Source organism: Phlebotomus papatasi, chromosome 1, assembly GCF_024763615.1.
Source record: "Phlebotomus papatasi isolate M1 chromosome 1, Ppap_2.1, whole genome shotgun sequence".
In the NCBI taxonomy this organism is placed as follows: domain Eukaryota; kingdom Metazoa; phylum Arthropoda; class Insecta; order Diptera; family Psychodidae; genus Phlebotomus; species Phlebotomus papatasi.
In genome coordinates, this window is record NC_077222.1 from 48,743,681 (window position 1) to 48,765,896 (window position 22,216).

The 22,216-nt window shown below is 34.1% G+C and overlaps 1 protein-coding gene across 1 annotated transcript; it reads right to left on the bottom strand.

The window, feature by feature from the left end:
- Positions 1 to 501: 501 nt before the first annotated feature.
- On the bottom strand, positions 502 to 21,704 carry LOC129804557 (plexin-B). The gene is made up of 3 exons (XM_055851953.1): positions 20,498 to 21,704; positions 6,943 to 12,239; positions 502 to 1,850 (listed from the first exon to the last, which is right to left on the bottom strand). Exons 1-3 carry the CDS (start codon positions 20,992 to 20,994, stop codon positions 1,819 to 1,821), a joined length of 5,826 nt encoding a protein of 1,941 aa, XP_055707928.1. The 5' UTR covers positions 20,995 to 21,704; the 3' UTR covers positions 502 to 1,818.
- Positions 21,705 to 22,216: the final 512 nt, after the last annotated feature.

Here is a 22,216-nt window from a genome sequence, read left to right on the forward strand (position 1 = left end):
AGGATACTTTAGAAATTTCCATTGATTCATTTCACTTTTAAGCATTCTCAACATGTAATTAAATATTTCTTTATATAAAATATTTCAGTCCAATCACACTTCTCATTGACTAGAGCTTTTAAGCAGTCAAAGCTCCAACCATCCAGAAACGTGAATAGGACTAAAATATTTAATGTACCTAAATATTTAATTGCATACGGATAAAGCATTATAAAGATGGGATTTATCAGTAAAAAAGTTGTTTTTTTTTTCTTCTTCTCAAAATAAAATTCGATGTAAAAATCTAATGTGTAAAATAGTCATACATTATCATATCGCTAAACTCTAAAATCGCTAAAGTACGTATTATTTTTTTTTACTATCATAATTACGATCTTTTTCCACCTTCGATAATCTGTCATGAATAAGTTGATTACTAAAACATTTTAATGTCTATCGTTTTATCTCATCTGCACTTGTTCTTATTTAGATAGTAAATTATTAAAAACAACTCACAATATCTCACATTTAATATATATTTTCATTTTTTTTTTTGCCTTATAAATATTGCGACTAGGAATGTATAGTAATGATTTTTTTTTATATTTATCTTCTTATAATAATTTCATCTGTATTTTTCCCTTTAATTTTTTCTTCTTAGTCAACTCTACATCAAATTTTATCCTCAGTGAATTTATGATTTTTTTTTTCTTACTGAATCTCATCCTCATTTTGTGTCCTTTTTTTTGTTTAAATTTGTGGCAAAATCCATGTCACATATAATCTGATTTAGAAATACCATTACGATTTTCACTTTCTATGGACGCTAGCAGTTCTTTACCCATTCTGTTTTTTTTTTTTTGTATGTCGTTTTCCTTTTTGCACAATAAAATGTGCACATAAAGTTAAATAATAACCCTAAATAGTAAAATAGGACGAGATAAAAATCATATCTTATGCTTTAGCTCTAAAAATATTAAATGCACAGCAATATAAGGTAAATATAGAGAGCACAAAAATTTAGGGCAGTTGTTGAGTGTCACTGGGCGTAAGATATTTATTTAAAAAAAAAATAAGTGGAGGAATTTACGATGGAAATAATCAGTCTTGACATGATTTTAGTCAGAGTCTGGTGTCTCATAGCTATTATATTTTTTTTCCGTTGTGTCTCGGAAGGAATTGTTTATCATACACTCTCTATGCGCAAAGCACTTAAAAGCAATTCAAATACCTTATTTATACACAATTATTACAATCAATTTTGTGATTAAATGCATCTTTCTACACATTTTATCATTAAGTACTGAGTTGTCTCATTCACTTTGTGGCAACGAAAATGCGTCATATCATTCCTTAAAAAGTAATCTTCTCATTTGTTGAAATACTAATATAATATACATATATCAATGTTAACTATTCATAGTTGATTGTAATTGTAAATGAGATATTTTCTTAATGTATCTGTTTTGTTGTTTTCTTACCTTCTTCACCTGCCTTCCTCCAGTCAATCAGTTTTGAGGATAAAAACACTTCAAAACCATCAAATCGTAATGATATTCAAATCAAAGAATGTGATTTGAACATTTTCCTCTTCTCTGTTTCTGTTGTTTTTTTTCTTTTACTTTTTTTTAAATATAAATTGTAAAATACCTTCTGGCTTTTTCCTCACTACTCAAAGTCACTCTGTTGTCATCTTCGAGATGTAGATGCTTCACCGGAATCGTTGCACTGCCCCATTGTAACCATTGAATTTTTCAGTGTGGCGTACTTTCTGCAATTTATGCTGCCCAATTGTCTCATTCGATTGAGATCAATTCGCGGAAGACTTCCAACTGAACGTTAATGTGGCCTCGGGAGACTCGATAGTCCAGCTAAGAGATGGAAAAATGGATTTTTGTGAGAGAGACTACCCATTAAAATAATCAAATTAGAATATTTATAATTTAAAAAAAAATGCTATTGCGCACTAAATAAAGTAAAAATAACCATAACAGATTGATAGCAAAGTTTTCTGTGTAATGGATTTCTTAAGAAGTCTTAAGACATTAAGATAGTGTCTTGAGATATATTAGTTTTTTTTTATTGCTTGCAGACAATTAAGATTTGTGTATCACCATTTCAACTGAATTGATTTCCAACTATTCCAATGATAAAGCAATTAAAGAGAAATACAAGTAGATTTAAGTATCTCTAAAATATCAATATTTGAAATTTAAAACTAATTCGTTGTCTAACTTTTTAAAAAATATATCACTGTAGATCTAATAGAATTCAAAATTACTATTACACTCAGACTATATTGCAACTTCATTATGGTCTTTTCGTCTTAGCGTTGATTCCTTCACTGAGAAAAAAAGAGGGTGCGATTAACTTTTTTTCCTCATAACTTTAACACTTTTTAGGTGTAAAAATATATCAACATTTTTTAATGTTAATTTTACACCTTTTTAAGGGTAATATTAACATGAAAAAGAGTACCTTTAACCCCTAATACACCTAAAAATGGTAATATTTACACCGATTTTGGATCAATACTGCAGGGTAAAATTAACATTTCCGGAATGTTATTTTAACTTTTTCGGATTTCTCTCAGTGTTCCCAAAGGTCCAACCCAAATGAGCAAGCTCCTTCTCAAGACTATTGAGCCCACAAGGGACCTCTAATCCATGATCCAAAACTCTCATTCTATGATAGTTTAGGCTGTTCAGTTACCGCCAAGTTTCACGGATTACATATTCTCGAGGATTAGCCTGAGTCAACTTGGGGTTTAATAACGCTTTTCAACTTGTTTTTCAAAGTCAAAGGTTCAAAATACTCTAGAGGAGCGTATTTCTGAGCTACTTGGGCCAATTTTGAATTAGTTGGAAAGGTCTTAAAATCTCGGAAAAATCTGGACCAGTTCTTATCGGTTATGCATCGGGTAAGGATAACAAATTACATTTATGATATTTTGGGAAACCTACTCAACCTGCCGCTGATATTTGCTCGTCGCAATTTTTGTCAGAAAATGATTCCGAAAACCAAAAAGAAAATGTAATGTGCTATTAAAACATATAAAAGATATTTTTAATTTTGATGTTTTTCGAAATCATTTTGTAATATTGTAAAGGTTTTTTTGCGAGGAGACTATTAGTAAAAGCGGAGGCCACAAGCCCACAAGTAATGGGCGTACCCAGCTAGGGGCAGGGGGAGCAGCTGCCCCCCCCCCTAGAAGCGTCAAAGAAGACAAAAATAAATGAGAAGTAAAAAAAAAATATTTGGTCAGCAAAAAAATTAAGTTTAATCAGTAAAAAAATAAAAATCTTTTCAAAAATGAGCTTAATTTTTCTAACCATATAATGATCGAAACGATCGAAACTTTAATAAAAATTCTACTGCTTTTAAAAGTTGTAAATTTAGTCACTCCTCAAATTTGATGTTTTACTGCTCGTTTGTACAGTGTCAATACAAAAAGGAGCTTATAAAAAATCAAAAATAAATAAAAGCCAAATGGACGGGGGCCAAGGCAAGGCTGTTGGCTCCACTGCACTACATTAAAAAATCAGAAAAAATGTAAAAATGGGCAAATACTTCGTAATTATTTTTGCTTGCTTCTTATAACGAAATTTCACTAATATATTTTTCGAAAAGAAGGAAGTTATCACGTAATCTTTTTCACAGAATTAAAGGATATTTAAGGATTTATAACGAAAATCTAAAAAGCTACGGAGAATTTGTTTTATAATAAAAGTCGTCCTTGAGTCCTCTAAAAATCGTTTTTTGGCACTAACAATATACCATATACTGTTATTGAGAAGAAAACAAGTTTGTTCTCAACATAATAAAAAATTTATATAATTCAAGCTCGTAGGTATATTAAAGCATAACATATAAACTATATTTTTGACATTTTTATATAAAAAATTTAAAAATTCGGCCGTTAGAACCTGATTGTCGGAAACGTTTCTTGAAAAAACTTACTTTTCGTTAATACCTAACGATTACTCAGAGTAGATTCATCTGACCTCAAAAAACCCAATTATTCTCTGTTAGCAGATGAGTTAAACCCGTTCTTGAACTTGAGGATTTAAAAAAAAAAAAATTAAATTTTAGGTTTTTTTTTGAAAACTTAATACAAAAATACGATTTTCGGTGTATTATGCACCACGTTTTGTCTTGCAAAATAAATTGTTATCAAAGCAATAAAAAATTCATGGTTCAAGTTAGTTTAACTCATCTTCTAATAGGAAATAATTTGTTTTTTAGTTTGACGTTAGATTAATCTACACTGAGTAATCGTGACTACCGAAAAGTAAGTTTTTTTTTTTTTTTTTAAAAAAGACGTTTCCAAAAATTAGGTGCCTAGTTCCAAGAGCTAAACTTTTAAAATTGTTAAATGAAAATTTGAAAAAAATGCAGCTCAACTGTTGTATATATTTTTACATACTTAAGAGCTTATATTGAATTAATTTTATTACGTTGACAAAAAAGACAGAAAACATTCTGTTTTTAGGCTACGTGATCCATGTAACCCTTTAAGGGGTTACGTGGGTCAACCAGACTAAAAACAGCATATTTTTCTCTGTTTACAACATAATAAAAAGTTTATTTAATTCGAGCTCTTAGGCATATAAAAGTACAACATTTAAAGTAATGTTCTGAAATTTTCTTTTAAAAATTCAGTTCTAGGGATCTGATTTTTGGAATTCGTAGTCTTTTTTGAAAAAAAAAATACTTTTCGGTGGACAATATTTTGAAATAAGTTCATCTGAAATCCAAAAGCCAAATATTTCCTGTTAGCTAATGAGTTAAACCAGTCCTTGATCATCATAATTTTAAACCGCTTCTCCCCATTGAGATCGCGTCCTTGAACGAAGGATTTTTGAAAAAAATGATATTCGAATTTTTGAAAGACTACAAGAATAGCATTTTTCAAGTATTTTACAGATTTTACACCACGTTTCGTCTAAGTTATGATCAAGTAAACATAAAATCCTTCGTTCAAGGACTAGTTTAATTCTTTTATTATAATAAAATTTATATATTTATATAAAAAGGAAAAATTTACGTTTTTGATATGGCTGAATTTTGAAAATTTTTAAATCAAAATTCAGAAAATATAGTTTAAATCTTGTTTTTATGCCTAAGAACTTGAATGAAATATTAAATAAAAAAAAAACATTTTTTTTTATAAATTTGCTTGATCCTCGTAATCCCTTAAGTAAATTTTCGTTAAATAAAAATGTCAAAGCTGGAAATTTTCAGAAGTAAATATATCATTAATTCTCTAAAGACTGATAGTCCTTTTTGCCTTGAATGGTATCACGAAACGAAATGTTAAGACCAATGCTCCATATTAAGTTTGAGAAAAATATATAAGCTCTAAAACACTTTGATGTTCTTGTATATGACAATTGGTATATTAGTGACTCATTTTACCATATATGGTTTACCCTATAGGGTAAAATGATACAAGTTGAACATAGTGTTACAAGTTGGACAATTCGCCGGTATAAGTTGGACATGGCTTTTTTCTTGATAAATAAAGTACAAAATTTGTTTTTAAGCACAAGGAACCAAATTATAAAACTAAAGCTTTAAAAATATACAAATAAAAATGAAGTACTAAATTTATCAAGAAAAAAAACCTGTCCAACTTGTACCATAGTCCAACTTGTACCACTTTACCCTATCTAAATTTGCGCGTTTATTATCAGAAATGAATAAAGATAGGTGTAATAGTAAAAATGCACCGTGTTCTACGAATCGGAAAGGACTTAATCAGGTATTGCACGGATAGTTGGTTTTATAGATTAAATATGAACTAAACGGAATGCCTTACTTACTGTAGATAAAAAGTGGCGAATCATTTCTAAAAATTAATTTTATTTTTAGCCAATAATATGGGAAACAATGCACTGGTCCGAGGAACAGTTACGATCGTTCCTTATAAATATCTACAAATTGGGCATAGGCTAATCTTTCGTGAAAAGTAGGACCAGCTTTATTATCCCATTTTATTTTTTACCTTTTTTTTCAAAATAAAAATTGCGTAGGGTGCGCCAAATTTCGGCATAGTTGCATGCAAGCGTCAAAGTCTCAAGTTTGAAATGTAATATTTTAAATACAAATTGATTTTTTTCAATTCTTTCTTCTGAAAGAATGTTGCTTGGAACCTTGTAAAGAGTTTACCATCTTTATTTAATCTAAAATCATTCTTAATACATTTTAAAATGAATAAAAATATAGACATAGCTTTGATGCCCTATTTCGGCCACCTTCATTCTCATAGTTCCTTGCCTTTCGGGAATTCTTCTAATATCTTTTTCACGTCATCTCGTTTGTCGAAACTACATTTTTTGATATTCTTTTGCATTGTATAATCTCTAGAGTACGTAAAGTCTAGAAGTTCATGGAAATTCGAGCAACAAAAAAGGTGGCCGAAATTGCAAGCTGGCCGGAATTTGGCACACTTACCCTACACCCCCCCCCCCTCCCAATAAAATTTGAGATTTAGCCCCCCCCCCCCCTAAACGAAATCCTGGGTACGCCCTTGCTTTGAAGTTTGTGAAATTTAGAAAATTTCTTACTATCACTTCTCGTATAATAATAAATTTTACTTTTGAATAACTCCCACAGTGTTTATAAATTCTATTCGTTGTTTAAAAATAACAAGCAATAAAATTATTTATAACAATATAATCTTCAAAGGAAGTTTCTGATATTTTCAAAAAGCAAGTGTTCATTTGTATTCTGAAAGTAAAACACTCTTTTCAATTTGGGCAAAAGATTAAAAAAAAATACAACACCGTGTTACCGCAAAAGTGACCACGACCTTTCCTATTCCACTTCATTTAGTATTCAAAGCTCGTCTTAACAGCAAAATAAAAATGTCTTAAAATCCCCACGTCTGCAGCACAATTAAAGTAATGAGCTGTCTCAGCCCATAAATAGCTCTATAGGATAAATTTATATTTGACTCACCCTCGAGTGTGCAGGCGACATTTTCTAGTTTATGAGCCAAGTGCATCTTCTTGCAATATGGATCCATATCGAGTGTGTCCAGTATCTGATCACGATACTTCGTCACGTAGATGTAGAGTTCCTTAAGAGCAGCTATTGTGTCAAATTCGTCATTTTGCTGAACCGACAATTCCTGCATCGCTGTGCCCATCTCTTGATCACTAATCTGTGGCAATCGTCCAACTTCGCGGTAGAACACTTTAACCATCTCACGATACTGCGGGATGTCTTTAGCGAAAAGGAGTTTATTTGATGGGGAATCCTTGCCCAAACGATGTTCAGCCGTTGAACAGGCATCCATGAAAGTTTGAGCGATAACACTGAGACTGGCATCAACTGTTGGTGTTTTATCGATGTCAAAAATAAAATCGGGATTTTTGATAAAGTTCACCCAAAAACGCAATGGCAGTGAATTTGATTTCCATGCGTGTACAACTTCAGGATCTGATATCCCATGCCTCCGGGCAGCTTCATCCAGGAGATCGAAGAGCCATTTGACAGCTGGTGGCAATTCTTCATTAACTGTCAAAATGGTGGCAAAGAAGTCATCAACAAATTTCTGAATGGTTCCCTTGGTAGCCAGAAGTCTCGTTAAGAAGATCTCTGGAATGGCTTTATGTGTCCTCTCAAGTGTTGACATATGAGCATTTTTAACATTTAACTGATGATCATTCATCAATGGCTTCACTAAATGATAAACCCTCGGCGGATGAAGTTCTGAATCAATGTCAGCATTGATTATAATATGAGATTGGGTATTGTTGATGTAGAAACAATTTAAGTAAGGCTGCTGCTTGTTGTAATTTTCATTCTGACGAGCAATTAAAGACATCACAGCACTCTCTTTCACCCCATAGTGAGCCAATGTATTGAGCCTCTTCCAGCCATTGTGTGTCTTTGTTGTTAGATCTTCATCTTGTAGTGTCAAGTGACCTCCTCGTCCATGACGCCACTCCAGATCAATTTCATGCACTGACGGTCTCATTGAATACGCCGTATTCTTGAAGAGTGCATCGAGAATTTTGGACTTTACTTGAGTGATTGTGTCACAATCTAGCACTTTGCAGTGCACCTTCTCATCCAAATCATCCTGAACAATATGCAATGTAACTACATGATGCTCAATTTGTTCTCTAAGAAGTTTCTCCTCAGACAACGAATACCTTGCATCATGCGTTATTGCATCCACCAAACCCTTTTCAATTTGATGCTTAATGGCTTTATAGAGGAGAAAGAGTGATGAACCAGCATACTCTTTTAGATAGTCATACATACAGAGTGCCATATAATTCGTCAACATCTTCTCAACTACACTATCTGTTCTCCTTAGCATTAATTGTGGATGCTTAGACGTCACTGACTTATCAATAAGTCTCAGAAGAAGACATTTAAGAATGTCCGTAGCGTATGGCATTTTGTTCATCAGAACAATCATTAGAAGCGATGCTACATTCACTTTATCGCGAATATTGAAGGATTTCTGAGATTCTAGTGTTTCAATGAACATCAAAAGGAAGTATTTGTTGTTGATCAGTTGCTCAAATTGCAACATAGCCGCATCGTAATTTGTATGAGGTGTATTCATCCTAACCTTAGGTGCATTTAAAATCGGATGGTCCGAAACACCAGGAAAAAAGACCTTCATGATATAATTGACATGATCGAGTGTAGGTATCCCCGTATTTTCCAAATCTGCCGTTATATCTGTCATATCAGTCTGTAGTTCAGCAAAGGCCTGCTTACACTCCATTCTCACATTACTCTCCAACGTATCCATCTGTATCTGAATCCTCTTGTACTCTCTCTCAGCCTGTGTACTCTTTCTCCTGTATACAATCAGCACCACAATCAGCAAAACGACGATTATTAAAATAGTTATCGTTATAACAATCATAGCTGTTGACAGTACATAGGGCTTCATGAGATCATACTTGAGATGTCCAATTGGAAATCTCAAACTTCTACCAACTCTTACGACAACCAACGGTAAATCATTACTCGTTTCAATACCATTCTCATCAGTTCCTCCTGGTTGTTGTTCAGGCGGAATACACACAAGTTGTGTTAGTGCTAAACTCGTTACATTGCACTGCATAGTTCCAATTGTAACATTCACATCAGATTCATCACTTGCAATATTGAGATTATCTCCTTCAATCACCAAACTCTCACCCTTGTACAACTTTACTCCATTCGCTGGAAAAGTGTGAAATTTTGGATCTTCAACATACACCAACGTACTCCTCAAACTGGGAAAGTGTTTATTGAGATCTTTCACCGATTGCACATTATCCATCACAAAGCGAATTTGCAGACTAAGTTGAGTTTCTCGTTTGAGAGCTGCTGCAATATCACCTCCACTTCCCGGAACCACAGAGGACGAATAGTAGCCGACAGTTGTAAACAGGGACTCTGTATTACTTCTCTTGTGACGCTTAGTCCCATTTGACGTTGTCACACTCATTTTCAGTGAACTAAATTTAGCATTAACTGCCGGCGATGGACATTCCATTTGATGTGACGTTATCACAAAGCACGTTGACTTATTCACTTTCTCATCATTTGCATATACCTCAATCTCAGGCTTCTGTATGGCATCGAGATTTGTCCCATGAACTGTCACCATTCTTCCTCCACTTACAAAACTCTTCAGTGGTTTGATTTGCATTATACGTGGATCTTGGGTATAATTGAATACACTACATACTTCATCGTAGTTATTACGATTGGATCGACAGGCTAGAGTGCGATTTGCACCGTCAATTACGAGTGTTAGGGTCTTAATGTGATCTTGTCCCCGTGCAGCAGATGTAATACACGTTAAGCGGCTCGAAGAAGCTTGAGTAATGTTAATTTCACACACATAGTCATCTAAGTAGGCCATTATGCTGGAACCAACATTGAGATACTTTCCAATAATGGAGAGTTTTGTTCCTCCACTTTGGGGACCAATTGTTGGCGTTAGGCCAAGTAATTGAATGTCTTTGTAGTGATACTGAACACTCGATTCTGTATACCCAGCATCATTGCCAACTTTAACAGGAGCTGTCAATTCATAGCCCACACTTCCTGTTCGACATTCAATCTTCACTGAAATTTCATAGTTTACCAATTCACAGGGTACATCACCAATCCTGATTTTATCCATTACATCCTCCCGTCTAACACCCAAGTTACTTCCTTCGATTGTTATTAACGTTCCACCCTCTATTGGACCACTTAGAGGCTTGATTATGTCAATCCTAGGCTTTGGACATTCCGTTGTTGATTGACCCCATTCACAGGTTTCATTGTAGACACAATTGTTTCCACACCATGCACACTGATACTTGGGATTACGTGTGACGCAGAGACTACAATCAGCATGTTCCCGATGAGATCCCAAGACGTCGCATTTGTACAGGATGACCTTAGTTGTATCGATATGATGAACACGGTTCCACTTTACCTCAACCGTTGCAACATATTCGTTCGTCTTAGCTTCGTACGAATATACAGTTTTCTCACATACAATATACTTATTGGCTTCAACACGTGCTGGCAATCCCATATTAGCTCCTTCAATTGTCACAGTACACGTGAAACCCACATGACCACTCTGAGGACGTGGAAGATTCTCCACTTCCAGCCGAATTTCCTTGGCAACACGAATAGGAAGATAGATAGTTTCATTTTTCGGCCTTTGCCTGAGTCGTGGACATGCCAGTTCATGCTTTATCACGGCATTTGTAATGGCTGTTCGACAAGTTGTAGCATTGTGAACACATACATTGTCATAGATGCACCAATTGCAGCCCCATTCACTCTTTACGCAGCCCCTGCACGTTTCATGCCTCGAACAATCGAAGAAAGCAAAATTCCTCGAAACAAAATCCTTGTTAGTCTCTGACGATCTCACACTTAGCGGTACTAAGACATGATCTTCGCGTGCCTCAATTTGTGGTCGATATTTATACGGCGGAGTTTGACATTTTAGTCCACTTTCAGTAACAATAGCATCAATTGGAGTAGAATTTCCAAAGACACACTTGTACTTAGCATTAAACGGTAGTTCCGGTAGTGTTCGTATTGTAAGATGAACTGTTGTCATTTCATCAATAGGAATCTTTTCAGGTTGCACCATTTCAAAATCTATACACTGTTGACCATTTCCCAGTGCTAGCCAACGAGATGCCGACGTATCCTTCTGACATGCACTCCTAACAGTGCATCTCTTCTCCAATGAACACCATCCACAGAATGGATCCCGAGATTCCAGACACTTTGAACAATCTGTATAAATGCCACAGTGTTCCACCCTAAGTTTTGTGATCTTTTTCAACGACAAAACATAGAGAAAATCATGCCGAGGTGATACCATTGTATCCGGTAGAATTTTACTACCCTGATCCACCTCAATTTTCTCATACTGCCCCGCAACCGGTCCCGACAGCCAAACTTTCTTGATAAACCCATCCTGTGTACCCAGAAAGGCCACCGTATGGGGTCCTGTAATTGCCGTCGTAATCGATGTGATAGACTCATTGGGAAATTGAAAAACAGCCCTTGCCATAATGGGTGCCACACCACTAATTTTCAATCCAACAGAACAGAAATCATGAACATTCCCAATGGAACCCACCATCGGACACTTTCCATCATTAATCGTACCCGAAATATATCCCAAATTGCGATCTTTCAGCGTCCCATTGAAGCACATATGAATATTTTCTGTAAACATCTCCTCAATTTCCTTCAAACTATAAATACACATAGCTGAATTATCCTGAGGCTCATTCGTGATCTCTCTCGACGGCGAAAAGACCGCCACTAGTACACTATCATCTTTCTTGATTCCCATCTCTTGAGCCAATCTCTGACCCGCTTGTGTCACCTTCGCATCTCGCAAGATATTGTAATTGACATCGTCTACGCGACATAGAATCGAAACTTCCGTATAACTGTCATAGTTGGGATCATTGACGCAAATGCGTGCTAGACGCGTGATGAAACCATTCTCTTCGGCCAAATGGCTCTTCTTCTGCACCACAGCAAAGTAGGCATAGTCTGAAGAATTGAATCCGTAGACGTAATTTACGAGAAAGTGATCCCTGTATTTAACATCGATATTTATATTTGATTGCTGAATACTGAATTCAGCATAGTTGAGATCATTGAGTTTGCGCGATGAAATGGCTGGGACATCGTGACGGTAGTCCCCGACGTTAGTAAATGTTGTGCCCACGTACAAAATGTCCTCCTTCTTCCACGATGTGTACCTGAAAATAAAAATCCGTATTGGTGAGCAAAGTCAAATTTGCCACACTGTAACAGGGTTTATCATATAAAGATCATTGTAAAACATGTGGGATAAATCCACATTGGGAGGAGATGAGACTTCTTTGAGCTATGGTTTGATATACGTTTTTTTCACATATTTCTAAAAGAAACTAGGCTTTTTGGATAGACAAAACAATCGTAGATGTAAATTAAATTATGGCAGGACTTAGTTTCCTTCAGAAATATCCGAAAAAATCGTAAATAAATGTAGCCGCATAGCTCAAAATAGCCCCAAGTCCGCCTATTGCGTATTTTATTTTAGAACAGTCTACTAGAAGACTTAATAGATTTCTAAATAGTACATTCAGAAAATTTACCCCTATCCAACTCTGACAAACCCCATTATTCACTATCTTTAAAAGGAATACTTTTTCGAGATTTTTATATATTATTTATATATATCGAAAATTACATTTGAATTCATATCATACAGAAATATATTTAGAGATGGAATATAATAAATTCCTTACAGCTAGTGAGGCTTAATTGACAGTATCCTAGCGGATATTGAATACGAATTGGGCACTAGAAGGGCTTTCTTTGAATACATACATGTAGCATAGCCAAAAAATTAAAACTAAAGGCGTCTGCACATTGAGAGCAATTTTCGTCAAAAATTGCGTTTTTGACAGAAATTTGACGTTTCCCCCTACAACGCTGCAAGGAATTTCCTTCAAAAAAGCAATTTTTGACAAAAATTGCTCCCAATGTGTAGAGGCCATAAGTAGAAGAAAAAGTTTATCAAACAAAAAAAGTTCAAAAACGTAATTAAAAGTAATAGTTTATAGCAAATGAATGAATAATATTTTGACCTTGGTAAGGGAGAGGCCCCAGAAGCGGTCAAGGCCAAGTCGATCCGTCGGAACCAATCACGCCTTGCCATCCCGATACCAGAAGAAATATCAAAGGGTGGTGGTCGAATTTCAAGTCAAACGAGTGTCGATCGGGTTCAATAACCCAAAAACGCCAGACCGCGAAAAATCATGAAAGCCCGCCAGTACCTCACCACACTGACAGAAACCACCAGGGCTATACCTTTACAAGAGTGAGGGGAAAAGAAGGCGGAAACCCCTCGGTCAGGGGTAGCTTGTGAATTTCTCTCAGGATTCCCACCACAACTGGCAGCATCTACTTTCACGACCCACCGGGACCAGCGACCCAGCTTCCAAACACGATCGGCACCCCATCAACCGGGAAACGACCCCCTTTTTTACAATAATAGATCTTGAATTAACTTGTTAGGGTTTTTGGACAACTCAGAAGTAAATTTAGCTTTAAGTTTACAAATTTCCTTACGTAAAGGAGAAACTTTGGCAGAACTGTACATCCAGTGTTTTGGATAATTAAAAGGGGGTTGAGTATTTTATTGGTACACTGAGAAAAAAAAGAGGGTGCGATTAACTTTTTTTCCTCATAACTTTAACACTTTTCAGGTGTAAAAATATATCAAGATTTTTTAATGTTAATTTTACATCTTTTTAAGTGTAAAATTAACATGAGAAAGGGTAACTTTAACCCCCAATACACCTAAAAAGGGTAATATTTACACCGATTTTGGATCAATACTGCAGGGTAAAATTAACATTTCCGGAATGTTATTTTAACTTTTTCGGATTTCTCCCAGTGTATGAGTTTCGGCGCAGTTACCCCAAACCACGGAAGAGTACAGGATGATACCACGGAAAACCATGTTGAAAAGGAGAAGTGTATTTTTGATGTGAAGATGGGATTTTCTATTGATAAGTGGGGTTGGAGTGCGAATAAGCGTAAGGGCTTTTGAGGCAACTACCTCACAATGATTTTTCCAAGTTATACCCCTATCAAGAGTGAGGCCCAGATATTTAATATTAGGCTGCCACTCAATATTTTCATTCATGATCCGTAATGGAGAATTAGGTAAAAATTTTGTGCTACGCTTTCTAGTAAAATATACGGCTTGAGTTTTGGCTAGCTGTCAGAATAATTGGCTAGGACTTTAGAGATTTTGTTTGGATTTTTGGAAGTGAAATATATGCAAATATCATCTGTGAAAATAGTTACTGAGCAAACTTTGATAGCTGATCGGATATCGTAAGAGAAAATGTTGAAAAGGGTAGGACTTAAGGTACTTCCTTGGGGAACACCAGCTGGGATCGTTAACTTCGGCATTATTGAATTTGGTATAAAAGCTTCTATCAGAAAGGAATGATTTAATAATTTTGACTACATAAAAAGGAAAATTGCTTAAGAACATTTTGTACACAAGAGGCTTTCTCCGAATTAGAAGTAACGAGTTTACAATAATTTAAAAGAGGAGGTAGAATAATGCTTTTATTTCTTAATTTACGAGCTGATTTCCAAAATTGTACACTATTAGGGGCAAAGTTACGGATCTTTTCATTCCATTTTAAGTTTCGTTCTTCGATAATAGTTTTTTTTTTGATAATTTTGTTTAAGAAAGTTAAAAATATTTTTGCAGAGTTTTCTCTATTACGAATCCACAGTCTACGTACATAATTTCTATACGAAATTAGTTGTTTCGTTTTATCCGACAGGGAAAATTTAGAACTTATGGGAATTTTATTGGCCGGTACAGCCTTATCGATGCCACTCTGGATGGCCACGGTAAGCTTTGACACGGCTTCATCAATATCAGTTGAAGAAGAGAATAATGAGTTGTTGTGAAAGGCTGGAAAAGAAGAAGTGACAGTACTATTAAAAAAAGACCAATTGGCTTTGGAAAAGTTGAAAGAGTTTATAACCTCTTTTGCGGGGGAGCAACGTAGACTGAAACTAAATGTAACTGGGAGATGATCTGATGACAGTTCATTGATGGTTTGCAAGTTGGAAATTGCCATTGGATTCCTGGTTAGACCGATATCAATAGTTCGAGATATTTTCCAAAAGTTTATTCTGTGAAAGTTCTTAAAAGTGAACAGGTAAATATATTGACAGACGCATGGGGTGATTTTTTACATTTTAATTCGTTAAATATGGACCTCTTTTAAAGGGAAAATATCTGCGAGTTGACATATTTTGAGAGGAAATTTAATCTTCCACAACATTGCCAAAAAGCTTTTTATTTTATCCCTAATGAGAAATACATTTTTGAAATAATAAACCAATGTTGTTTTTTGTTGCCAAGACTTCTTCACTGGCAGAGATGAAGCAAAAAGGGCGTTGCGAAGAGACTTTTCTTGCCGAAAATCAACTTTTGGGAAATTAATTAAAAATCACTTTTTTATCAAGATAGAACAAAATGGTCTGTAATAAATTTGCAGAGGTTGCAGAGTATTACAAAACTGGATATTCCCTTCATACAAGTAAGACAAGTGGACCGAAGAAATTCAGATTTTTCTCACACTTTACCCCGTGTCATCTCACCTGACACACTTAAACCCTATAGTGTTAATTTTTGATAAAAGAATTCCTGAAAGGGAAATTATTCGAAACATTTCCAGGAGTTCAAGACAGACAACGGACTCGTGTTCATTAAATCCAAATTATCCTGAAAATACACCAATGTTGCATGAATGTTGGAGAAAAATTGACTAAATTTTATATTTTTTAAGTGAATCAAAATTTTAATATCTTCTTAAAAATTTTAAACTTTATTTTTTATTTTTGTGGATATCGAATTTTGAAATATGCTTATTTATCACAGTCGCCTCACACTCTACTTTGTTTTCTCAATTATTGTTAGCACATAAAATTGCCAACATTTTTCATACAATTCTCATGGAAAACAAGAACTTTTTTATTTGTCAATAAACATTACCTGTATTTGGGTTAGCCAAGTGTCTCTAGAATTTTCCATAAATGAATTATGAAAAACAAGATACAACAAAGAACGAAAATTATTTTCAAGGCACAACATATCACAATGCCATTTTGAAGATTTTTAGGTTGTCACATATTTGCATTATTAGATGAAGAGTTTTGTGCATCTACCATTCAAATTTCAGGCAACTTGCCAGGGGCTTCGGAAAACTGTTCCCAATTTTTATTTTTAAGCTTTTAACTCTTTCTCATAAAAGCACCCTTTTTATATGGAATTGAAAATTTTCCAACAGATTTGTTGAAAAATTTCTCAATAGAGCAGAATGGCTCTCTCTAATCTGTAAGAAACTAATTCCAAAATATGAGCATTCTATCTCAAGTACTTCTAGTACATTGACTCAATGAGTTAAGGAAGGACGAGTGGGACACCAGTGTTTCAAAAACAAAAACAATTTTTTGACTATAGAAAGTCCTTTGTCCACTAAATATTCCGAAAATATAGTTTTTATTTTTGGGACACCTGTGTCCCATTACTCCTTGCCTCTATACACTATGAGAAATTTCTTTAAAAAATGTCTTTTTAAAGAAAATTTCCCCTATCCTTGTACGAGGAAACGTCAGAATTTTTTAAAAAAGGCAATTTTTGACGAAAATTGCATCTAGTGTGTAGACACAAGGGTTAAAAATAAAATTCTTTTTATAAGACAGAAAAAAATTATCTCAAAGAATTGTTCGTAAATGTTTATGAATTTCCACTGGGGTTTTACGAAATGCTCGTAAATCGTTATAACCTACAAACAAGTTCGTAAATTTTTGTGCCTTTTTTCACAAACAAAATTTTCTAAGTCAAAATTTATTATCTAAAACTAGCGAAATTATAGTTGTTGTTACCACTGTATACGCAGTCAATATGACAGGAAATTAGTGATTTTTTAATGACGTTTCTGTTTGAAAAAATTGTATAAATTTAGCTTACTAAAAATTTACATAATTTAAAAATGCAGAATTTGTCAAAGTGAAAATTTTCTTAATTCGATATTTTGCAAGATAAGAGACCGAGGCTTCAAATTTTTGCAATTGCGTGTCTTCATGAACCTATAGAAATTTTTAAGAGTTTTGAACCACGAATAGGGAAAATAAAAAAAAAACATTGAAATTTTGGATCCTGTTTTTGGAGTATATTCCTTACAGGAAACATCAATACTGACCAACTTTAAAAGAACTTTAAAAAAAAGATCTAGAGGAGACCGGGGCAGAATTAGCCACGTATTGTATTAGATAGTGGTATCTATAATAGTTTGCCTTCGAAGGAATATTGGGGAAACTACTCTTTATTCTAAATATACAGTGGCGACAAGATAAATAGCACAGTTTCGGACACTGTAATGTATGCTTAATTTTTCGGAAAATTATGCTTTTATGTGATGAAAATAATAATAATAAATGAACTTGCGTATAATTACATTTTGAATATGAAGAAAAAACCTGAAAGTTCTATCAAAAAATTTAGTAGGGTAAAAAAAATTCTTGAAATGGCACATATTAAGGGGACATTATAAAGAGCAGTTATAGTTTTTGGCTTCTACTGCAATTAATAACTTACGAATTGTATTTAAAAAATAAATTTGGATTAATTAGTATTTAATTAGGTAACTTCTGGAAAAAATAAGGGCTTCACAACGAAGGATCATTAAGGAAATCAGGATTTGGCACTATTCTAATATGATTGTATTTCATGTAGTGTGGATATCTGCTTAAAACTACTCCAAATTAGTCACATTCGAGATTTATCTTGTATTCAATCTTTTCCTTTAAATTCAACAAAATTGAGGTCCTTAGACCATCCTGGCCATTCTAAAAGGTTAATTTTGTTCTGATTGAACCACTTTTTCAAACTCTTGGCAGTGTGTTTGAGATTATTAGCTTGGTTAAAACTTAAAAACCAAAAGCAAATTCTGTTCGATTTTGAAGTACATGTCTTGCCCAAAGATATCATTCCAAACAAATTCGATTATATTGCCTGATATTCTGTATACAGGCCATACGCCACATCGCAAAAGTAACCCCGTACTATAAAATTACCACCGCTAAGTTTTACGTTCTTAGTTATGTATCAAGGACAAAATTCTTGACTTTTGAGACATCTAATATTTTATTATATTATATTCAATGATATTAAACAGGAATACATTGGTTCAAAGAATATTATTCCAGAATTACAGGTGTTTCTGCATATGCTCTTTAATAAAAATCTATCAACAGGTACGGTTTCGTTTGAATACTAACTCTGTACGTCTGGCAACGCTTCTAAACCGGGTTTTTTTTACATAATTGACTTTTAGTAATGCTCACTTGTGTTACTTCTTCAAATTTCGTTCAATTTGTTCCTTTGTTTTCGGTACGGCTGCAGAATAATTCAATTTTATTATATGAATAATGTCAGAGTCTTTACTAGAAATGGTCATTCTACTCAAAATTTTCGAGTTTTTTGCGTGATTTTTAAGTATGATTATAAAAAGTTATTAAATTAATCGTCTCTTCCTTGAACAAGAGAATTTATTAAAAAAAACTTAATTATCCTAAACTTCTTCACGTAAAGTCTGTACATCTGCAACAAAGGCTTTATTTACATGATTTTTCAGTTCTCATAACTTTATTTTACGAAAATTTGTGGCATTAATGTCTGCAAATGTTCAAAAATACAGGAATATAATGAATTTTAAAATAAAACAAAATTTCAGGTAATATTCTCAAAGAAGATGAAAGTGTGCTATTTAAATTGGCCGCACGAATTATACCTAAACTCATTATATGACAAAAACATATAGTTTTAACAGATAGAAATATTAAATAATTATCATTTTTATTTATAATGGGTTTATTTATATTTATATTTTCCAAAAAATAAAGAATAATCAGGTACAAAGATTGATATTGTATCATAAAACATCAAAATAGGAAAATCGCTGAAGGTGTGCTATTTATCTTGTCGTCACTGTATACTTCCCTTCCTAATCATTGAAATATTTATCAGCCTCAAACAAATATTTTTTGTACAAATTATATGCAATGAAAAATTACATTTGGTGGCCAATCTACCCCGGTCTCCCCTACAAAGTTGTAGAGGAATAAATTTTCATCACAGGATTTTTGTCATTTACCACAGCAAAACCCTATAAAATCCCAAGCCTAATTATTAAATTTGCTCCAGAAATTTTGAAAATCTCAGCATAGTTAACTTTTAGAAAATGGCTCGAGAACAGATCTTCAAAAAAAAAATAGAGCGGTAAATTTCGTGTAAAGGGTACGCTGGTAATGGAAAGGCTTGTAAAAAATAAAAGATCCGTTTTGACAAATTTCCCCAGTCTCCCCTAATTTGCATTATTTGCTTAATGTTAGAAACTGTTGTAATATTAGTAGTGTTTTAAGATTTAGATCAATTAGACAGTTTTCAGACCTATTACGGTCTTCAGACTAGACCCAGTTCTTGAATGTCTAAAAATCCTAAGTAGCAACCAATTTTATTAGTTTTTCTAAATAGATCATTTGCCCATAATAGTTCAATTATAAGTAAATTTTTTTTAAAAATCTTCACTAATAAAGATTTAGAGAAGTTAAGCCATATGGCTGACTTAGGTCTGATGCCTGTATTATAGTACAAATAGGCTATTTTTTTTATTTATTACAAACTGTCCTACACTGACTGAGAGCTTAGGTTCATTAATTGTGCCTGGTTTAATTAATTTTCCAAGATAAATAATTTTGAGAGTTTTGAAGATCAGCCTGAATTCATTTTGGGGCCTCTCTATTTTTTTTTTTTATCAGACAAGGTTTTTCAGAAAATTTTGATTTGGATAGGTTAAAGGTTGAAAATTATTTAGAATTTTTAGACACTAGAGAACGGAATTAAAATTCCAGCCTTAAACTTACGTTATCGTTCATAGCAAATACTGATCTCTCCTATTTTCATTCTTTGCCTTATTCCAGGCCTGCTAAACTTTAGCATAAAAAATTTTGCTAAAATAAGAATAAAAACTTTTTTTTATTTATCTTTTTGAGTTCACTGGGTAACTGAACATGAACATTTTACTGATTTACTGATTGTTTTTACTGATTATCTCACTGGCTGAAACTTAAGACCTAATTTTCAAAAACAGTAGAATTGCTATACTAAAAAAACTTCTCTTAATTCTTCTCAAATACAGTTTTTTCTACATTTAAATAAAATGTGATACTACTAATTTATAAAATTAAAATTAGGGTAAGAAGTTGTATATATAACATTAGAATTAGTGTAACCAATATTTCTCCAAAAAATATTTCAACTTCATTTTTTATTTTAATAAAATCGGTAATATCGGTAATATCAGCTTAATATTTACTAGATATATCATGGATAAATTTTATAATTAACTTGATTAAAAAATAATGAACTCACCTCGATGGGCCTATGAAGGCAAAAGTGGATGCGTACTCCTCATTAGCAGCCAGAGGAATTTCTATATCTTCCCTGGAGCCGGGAAATTTGTTCAGATCGTAAATCTCACAAGCTCCCTGACGAACACTCCCGCAAGCTATCAGGGAGTCCCCTCCTTCATTGACAATGAGTATCTTATTGTGATTGTTCGTCTCCATAGTCTCGACATCGTCTGGGCAGCCTCCAGTGTGACATTGTGGACTGTCAAGTTTGGGTCCCGTCAATGACTCCCCCAAGAGCCCTAGGTTTTTGTTGAACTGAAAGATACGATTGGTGGCTCCGGCATAGAGCACAGATCTTCGTCTGTCATAGGACAAGTGCGTGAAGTAGCTGGCATTCGGTGGGAGGGTGTATTGGGCAGCAATATCCTGGGACAAGAGCTGGGATTTGACGTATGGGATGAGTACAAAGACTGACCAGAAAGTCACTGTGATAAATTGTTGCAGGACGGACATCATTCTGATCTAACACAATCGATTCCCGAGGCTATCTGCACTGCAAATGTGGCAATAATATCTTTCTCATCTATTCACATCCGGAAAATGTTGGAATTGTAGCACTTCCTGTGCTTCGTGAGGGATTTTTCTTGGTTACTTGTATGGGAAACCAGCTTTGAATTCGTGGCACTAGACTTTGAATCTCGGGATGATGGTGCAAAATGAAGTAACCGGAAGATTTACAAACAATTCAGGAGCTCTTTGTTTCCGCCATCGATTGGATTCTTTGACAGCTCCATTGTATTTTACGGAATTTTCCTCTGGATTCGCCTCCAAAAATACCCGTGAATCAGCACCAAAATCCAACTGGAACACCTCCACTTTGTGCCTCAAACAATATGCACGTGGTATTTGGTCACAATTTGTTTACATCACAAACAATTAATCCAATAAATGCAATTAATTAACATGAGCAAAAATAGCTCTTGTAAACAACGCGGCCATATTAATTCACGCAGGACATTACAAGACGTTCTGCTGTCCAACTTTTCTCAGACACTTTTTCACTACACCTAGGCAGTCTTGTGCATGGAATTGATGATTAGTAGGAAATTTGGGGTATACTTTACAAACTAGAGTGGAAATTTTGCGATTTTCCACGAGATTTTCGCGAGAAATTCAGTAATAAAAACACCCCGTGACAGTCGCGAACACCGAACTCCGAAAGTACCGAAAATCGCCGATTTTGCCGAAAATTCCATCGCTCAGCGATATATCGGTGATTGGGGAGGGGACTTTTCGATATATCGCGCAGATTTTAAACACTAACGGTCGCCAAAGCATGTTCTTTCAAGCAGCTTCAAAACTGGGAATAATTTATTGGAATTATGTTTTAAAAAAATATATCAAGGATAGAATTGATTTTTTCTAAGTATATTGTACATTCTCCAAAACTGCAAAATATTCCACAGAATGCAATGGACCATTTGAAAATAATTACACGGTAGGGATTATGTTGTCATGAACAAATTTTTCTTTTCCCACCCTCAACGCATCCCATTAATAAAACAACCATCCATTTCAATTAAAGTGATTTTTATTCATCACAGTCATCAGTACATTTTTATTTTTATCCCTCTCCTGCCCTCCCTGAAAAATAATCAACAAGCAGTCTTTATCTCAAAGTCATTTTGATGTTTTTTTTTAATAGTTTTCTTCTTTAAAAAGGAGAGTAAAATTTTTG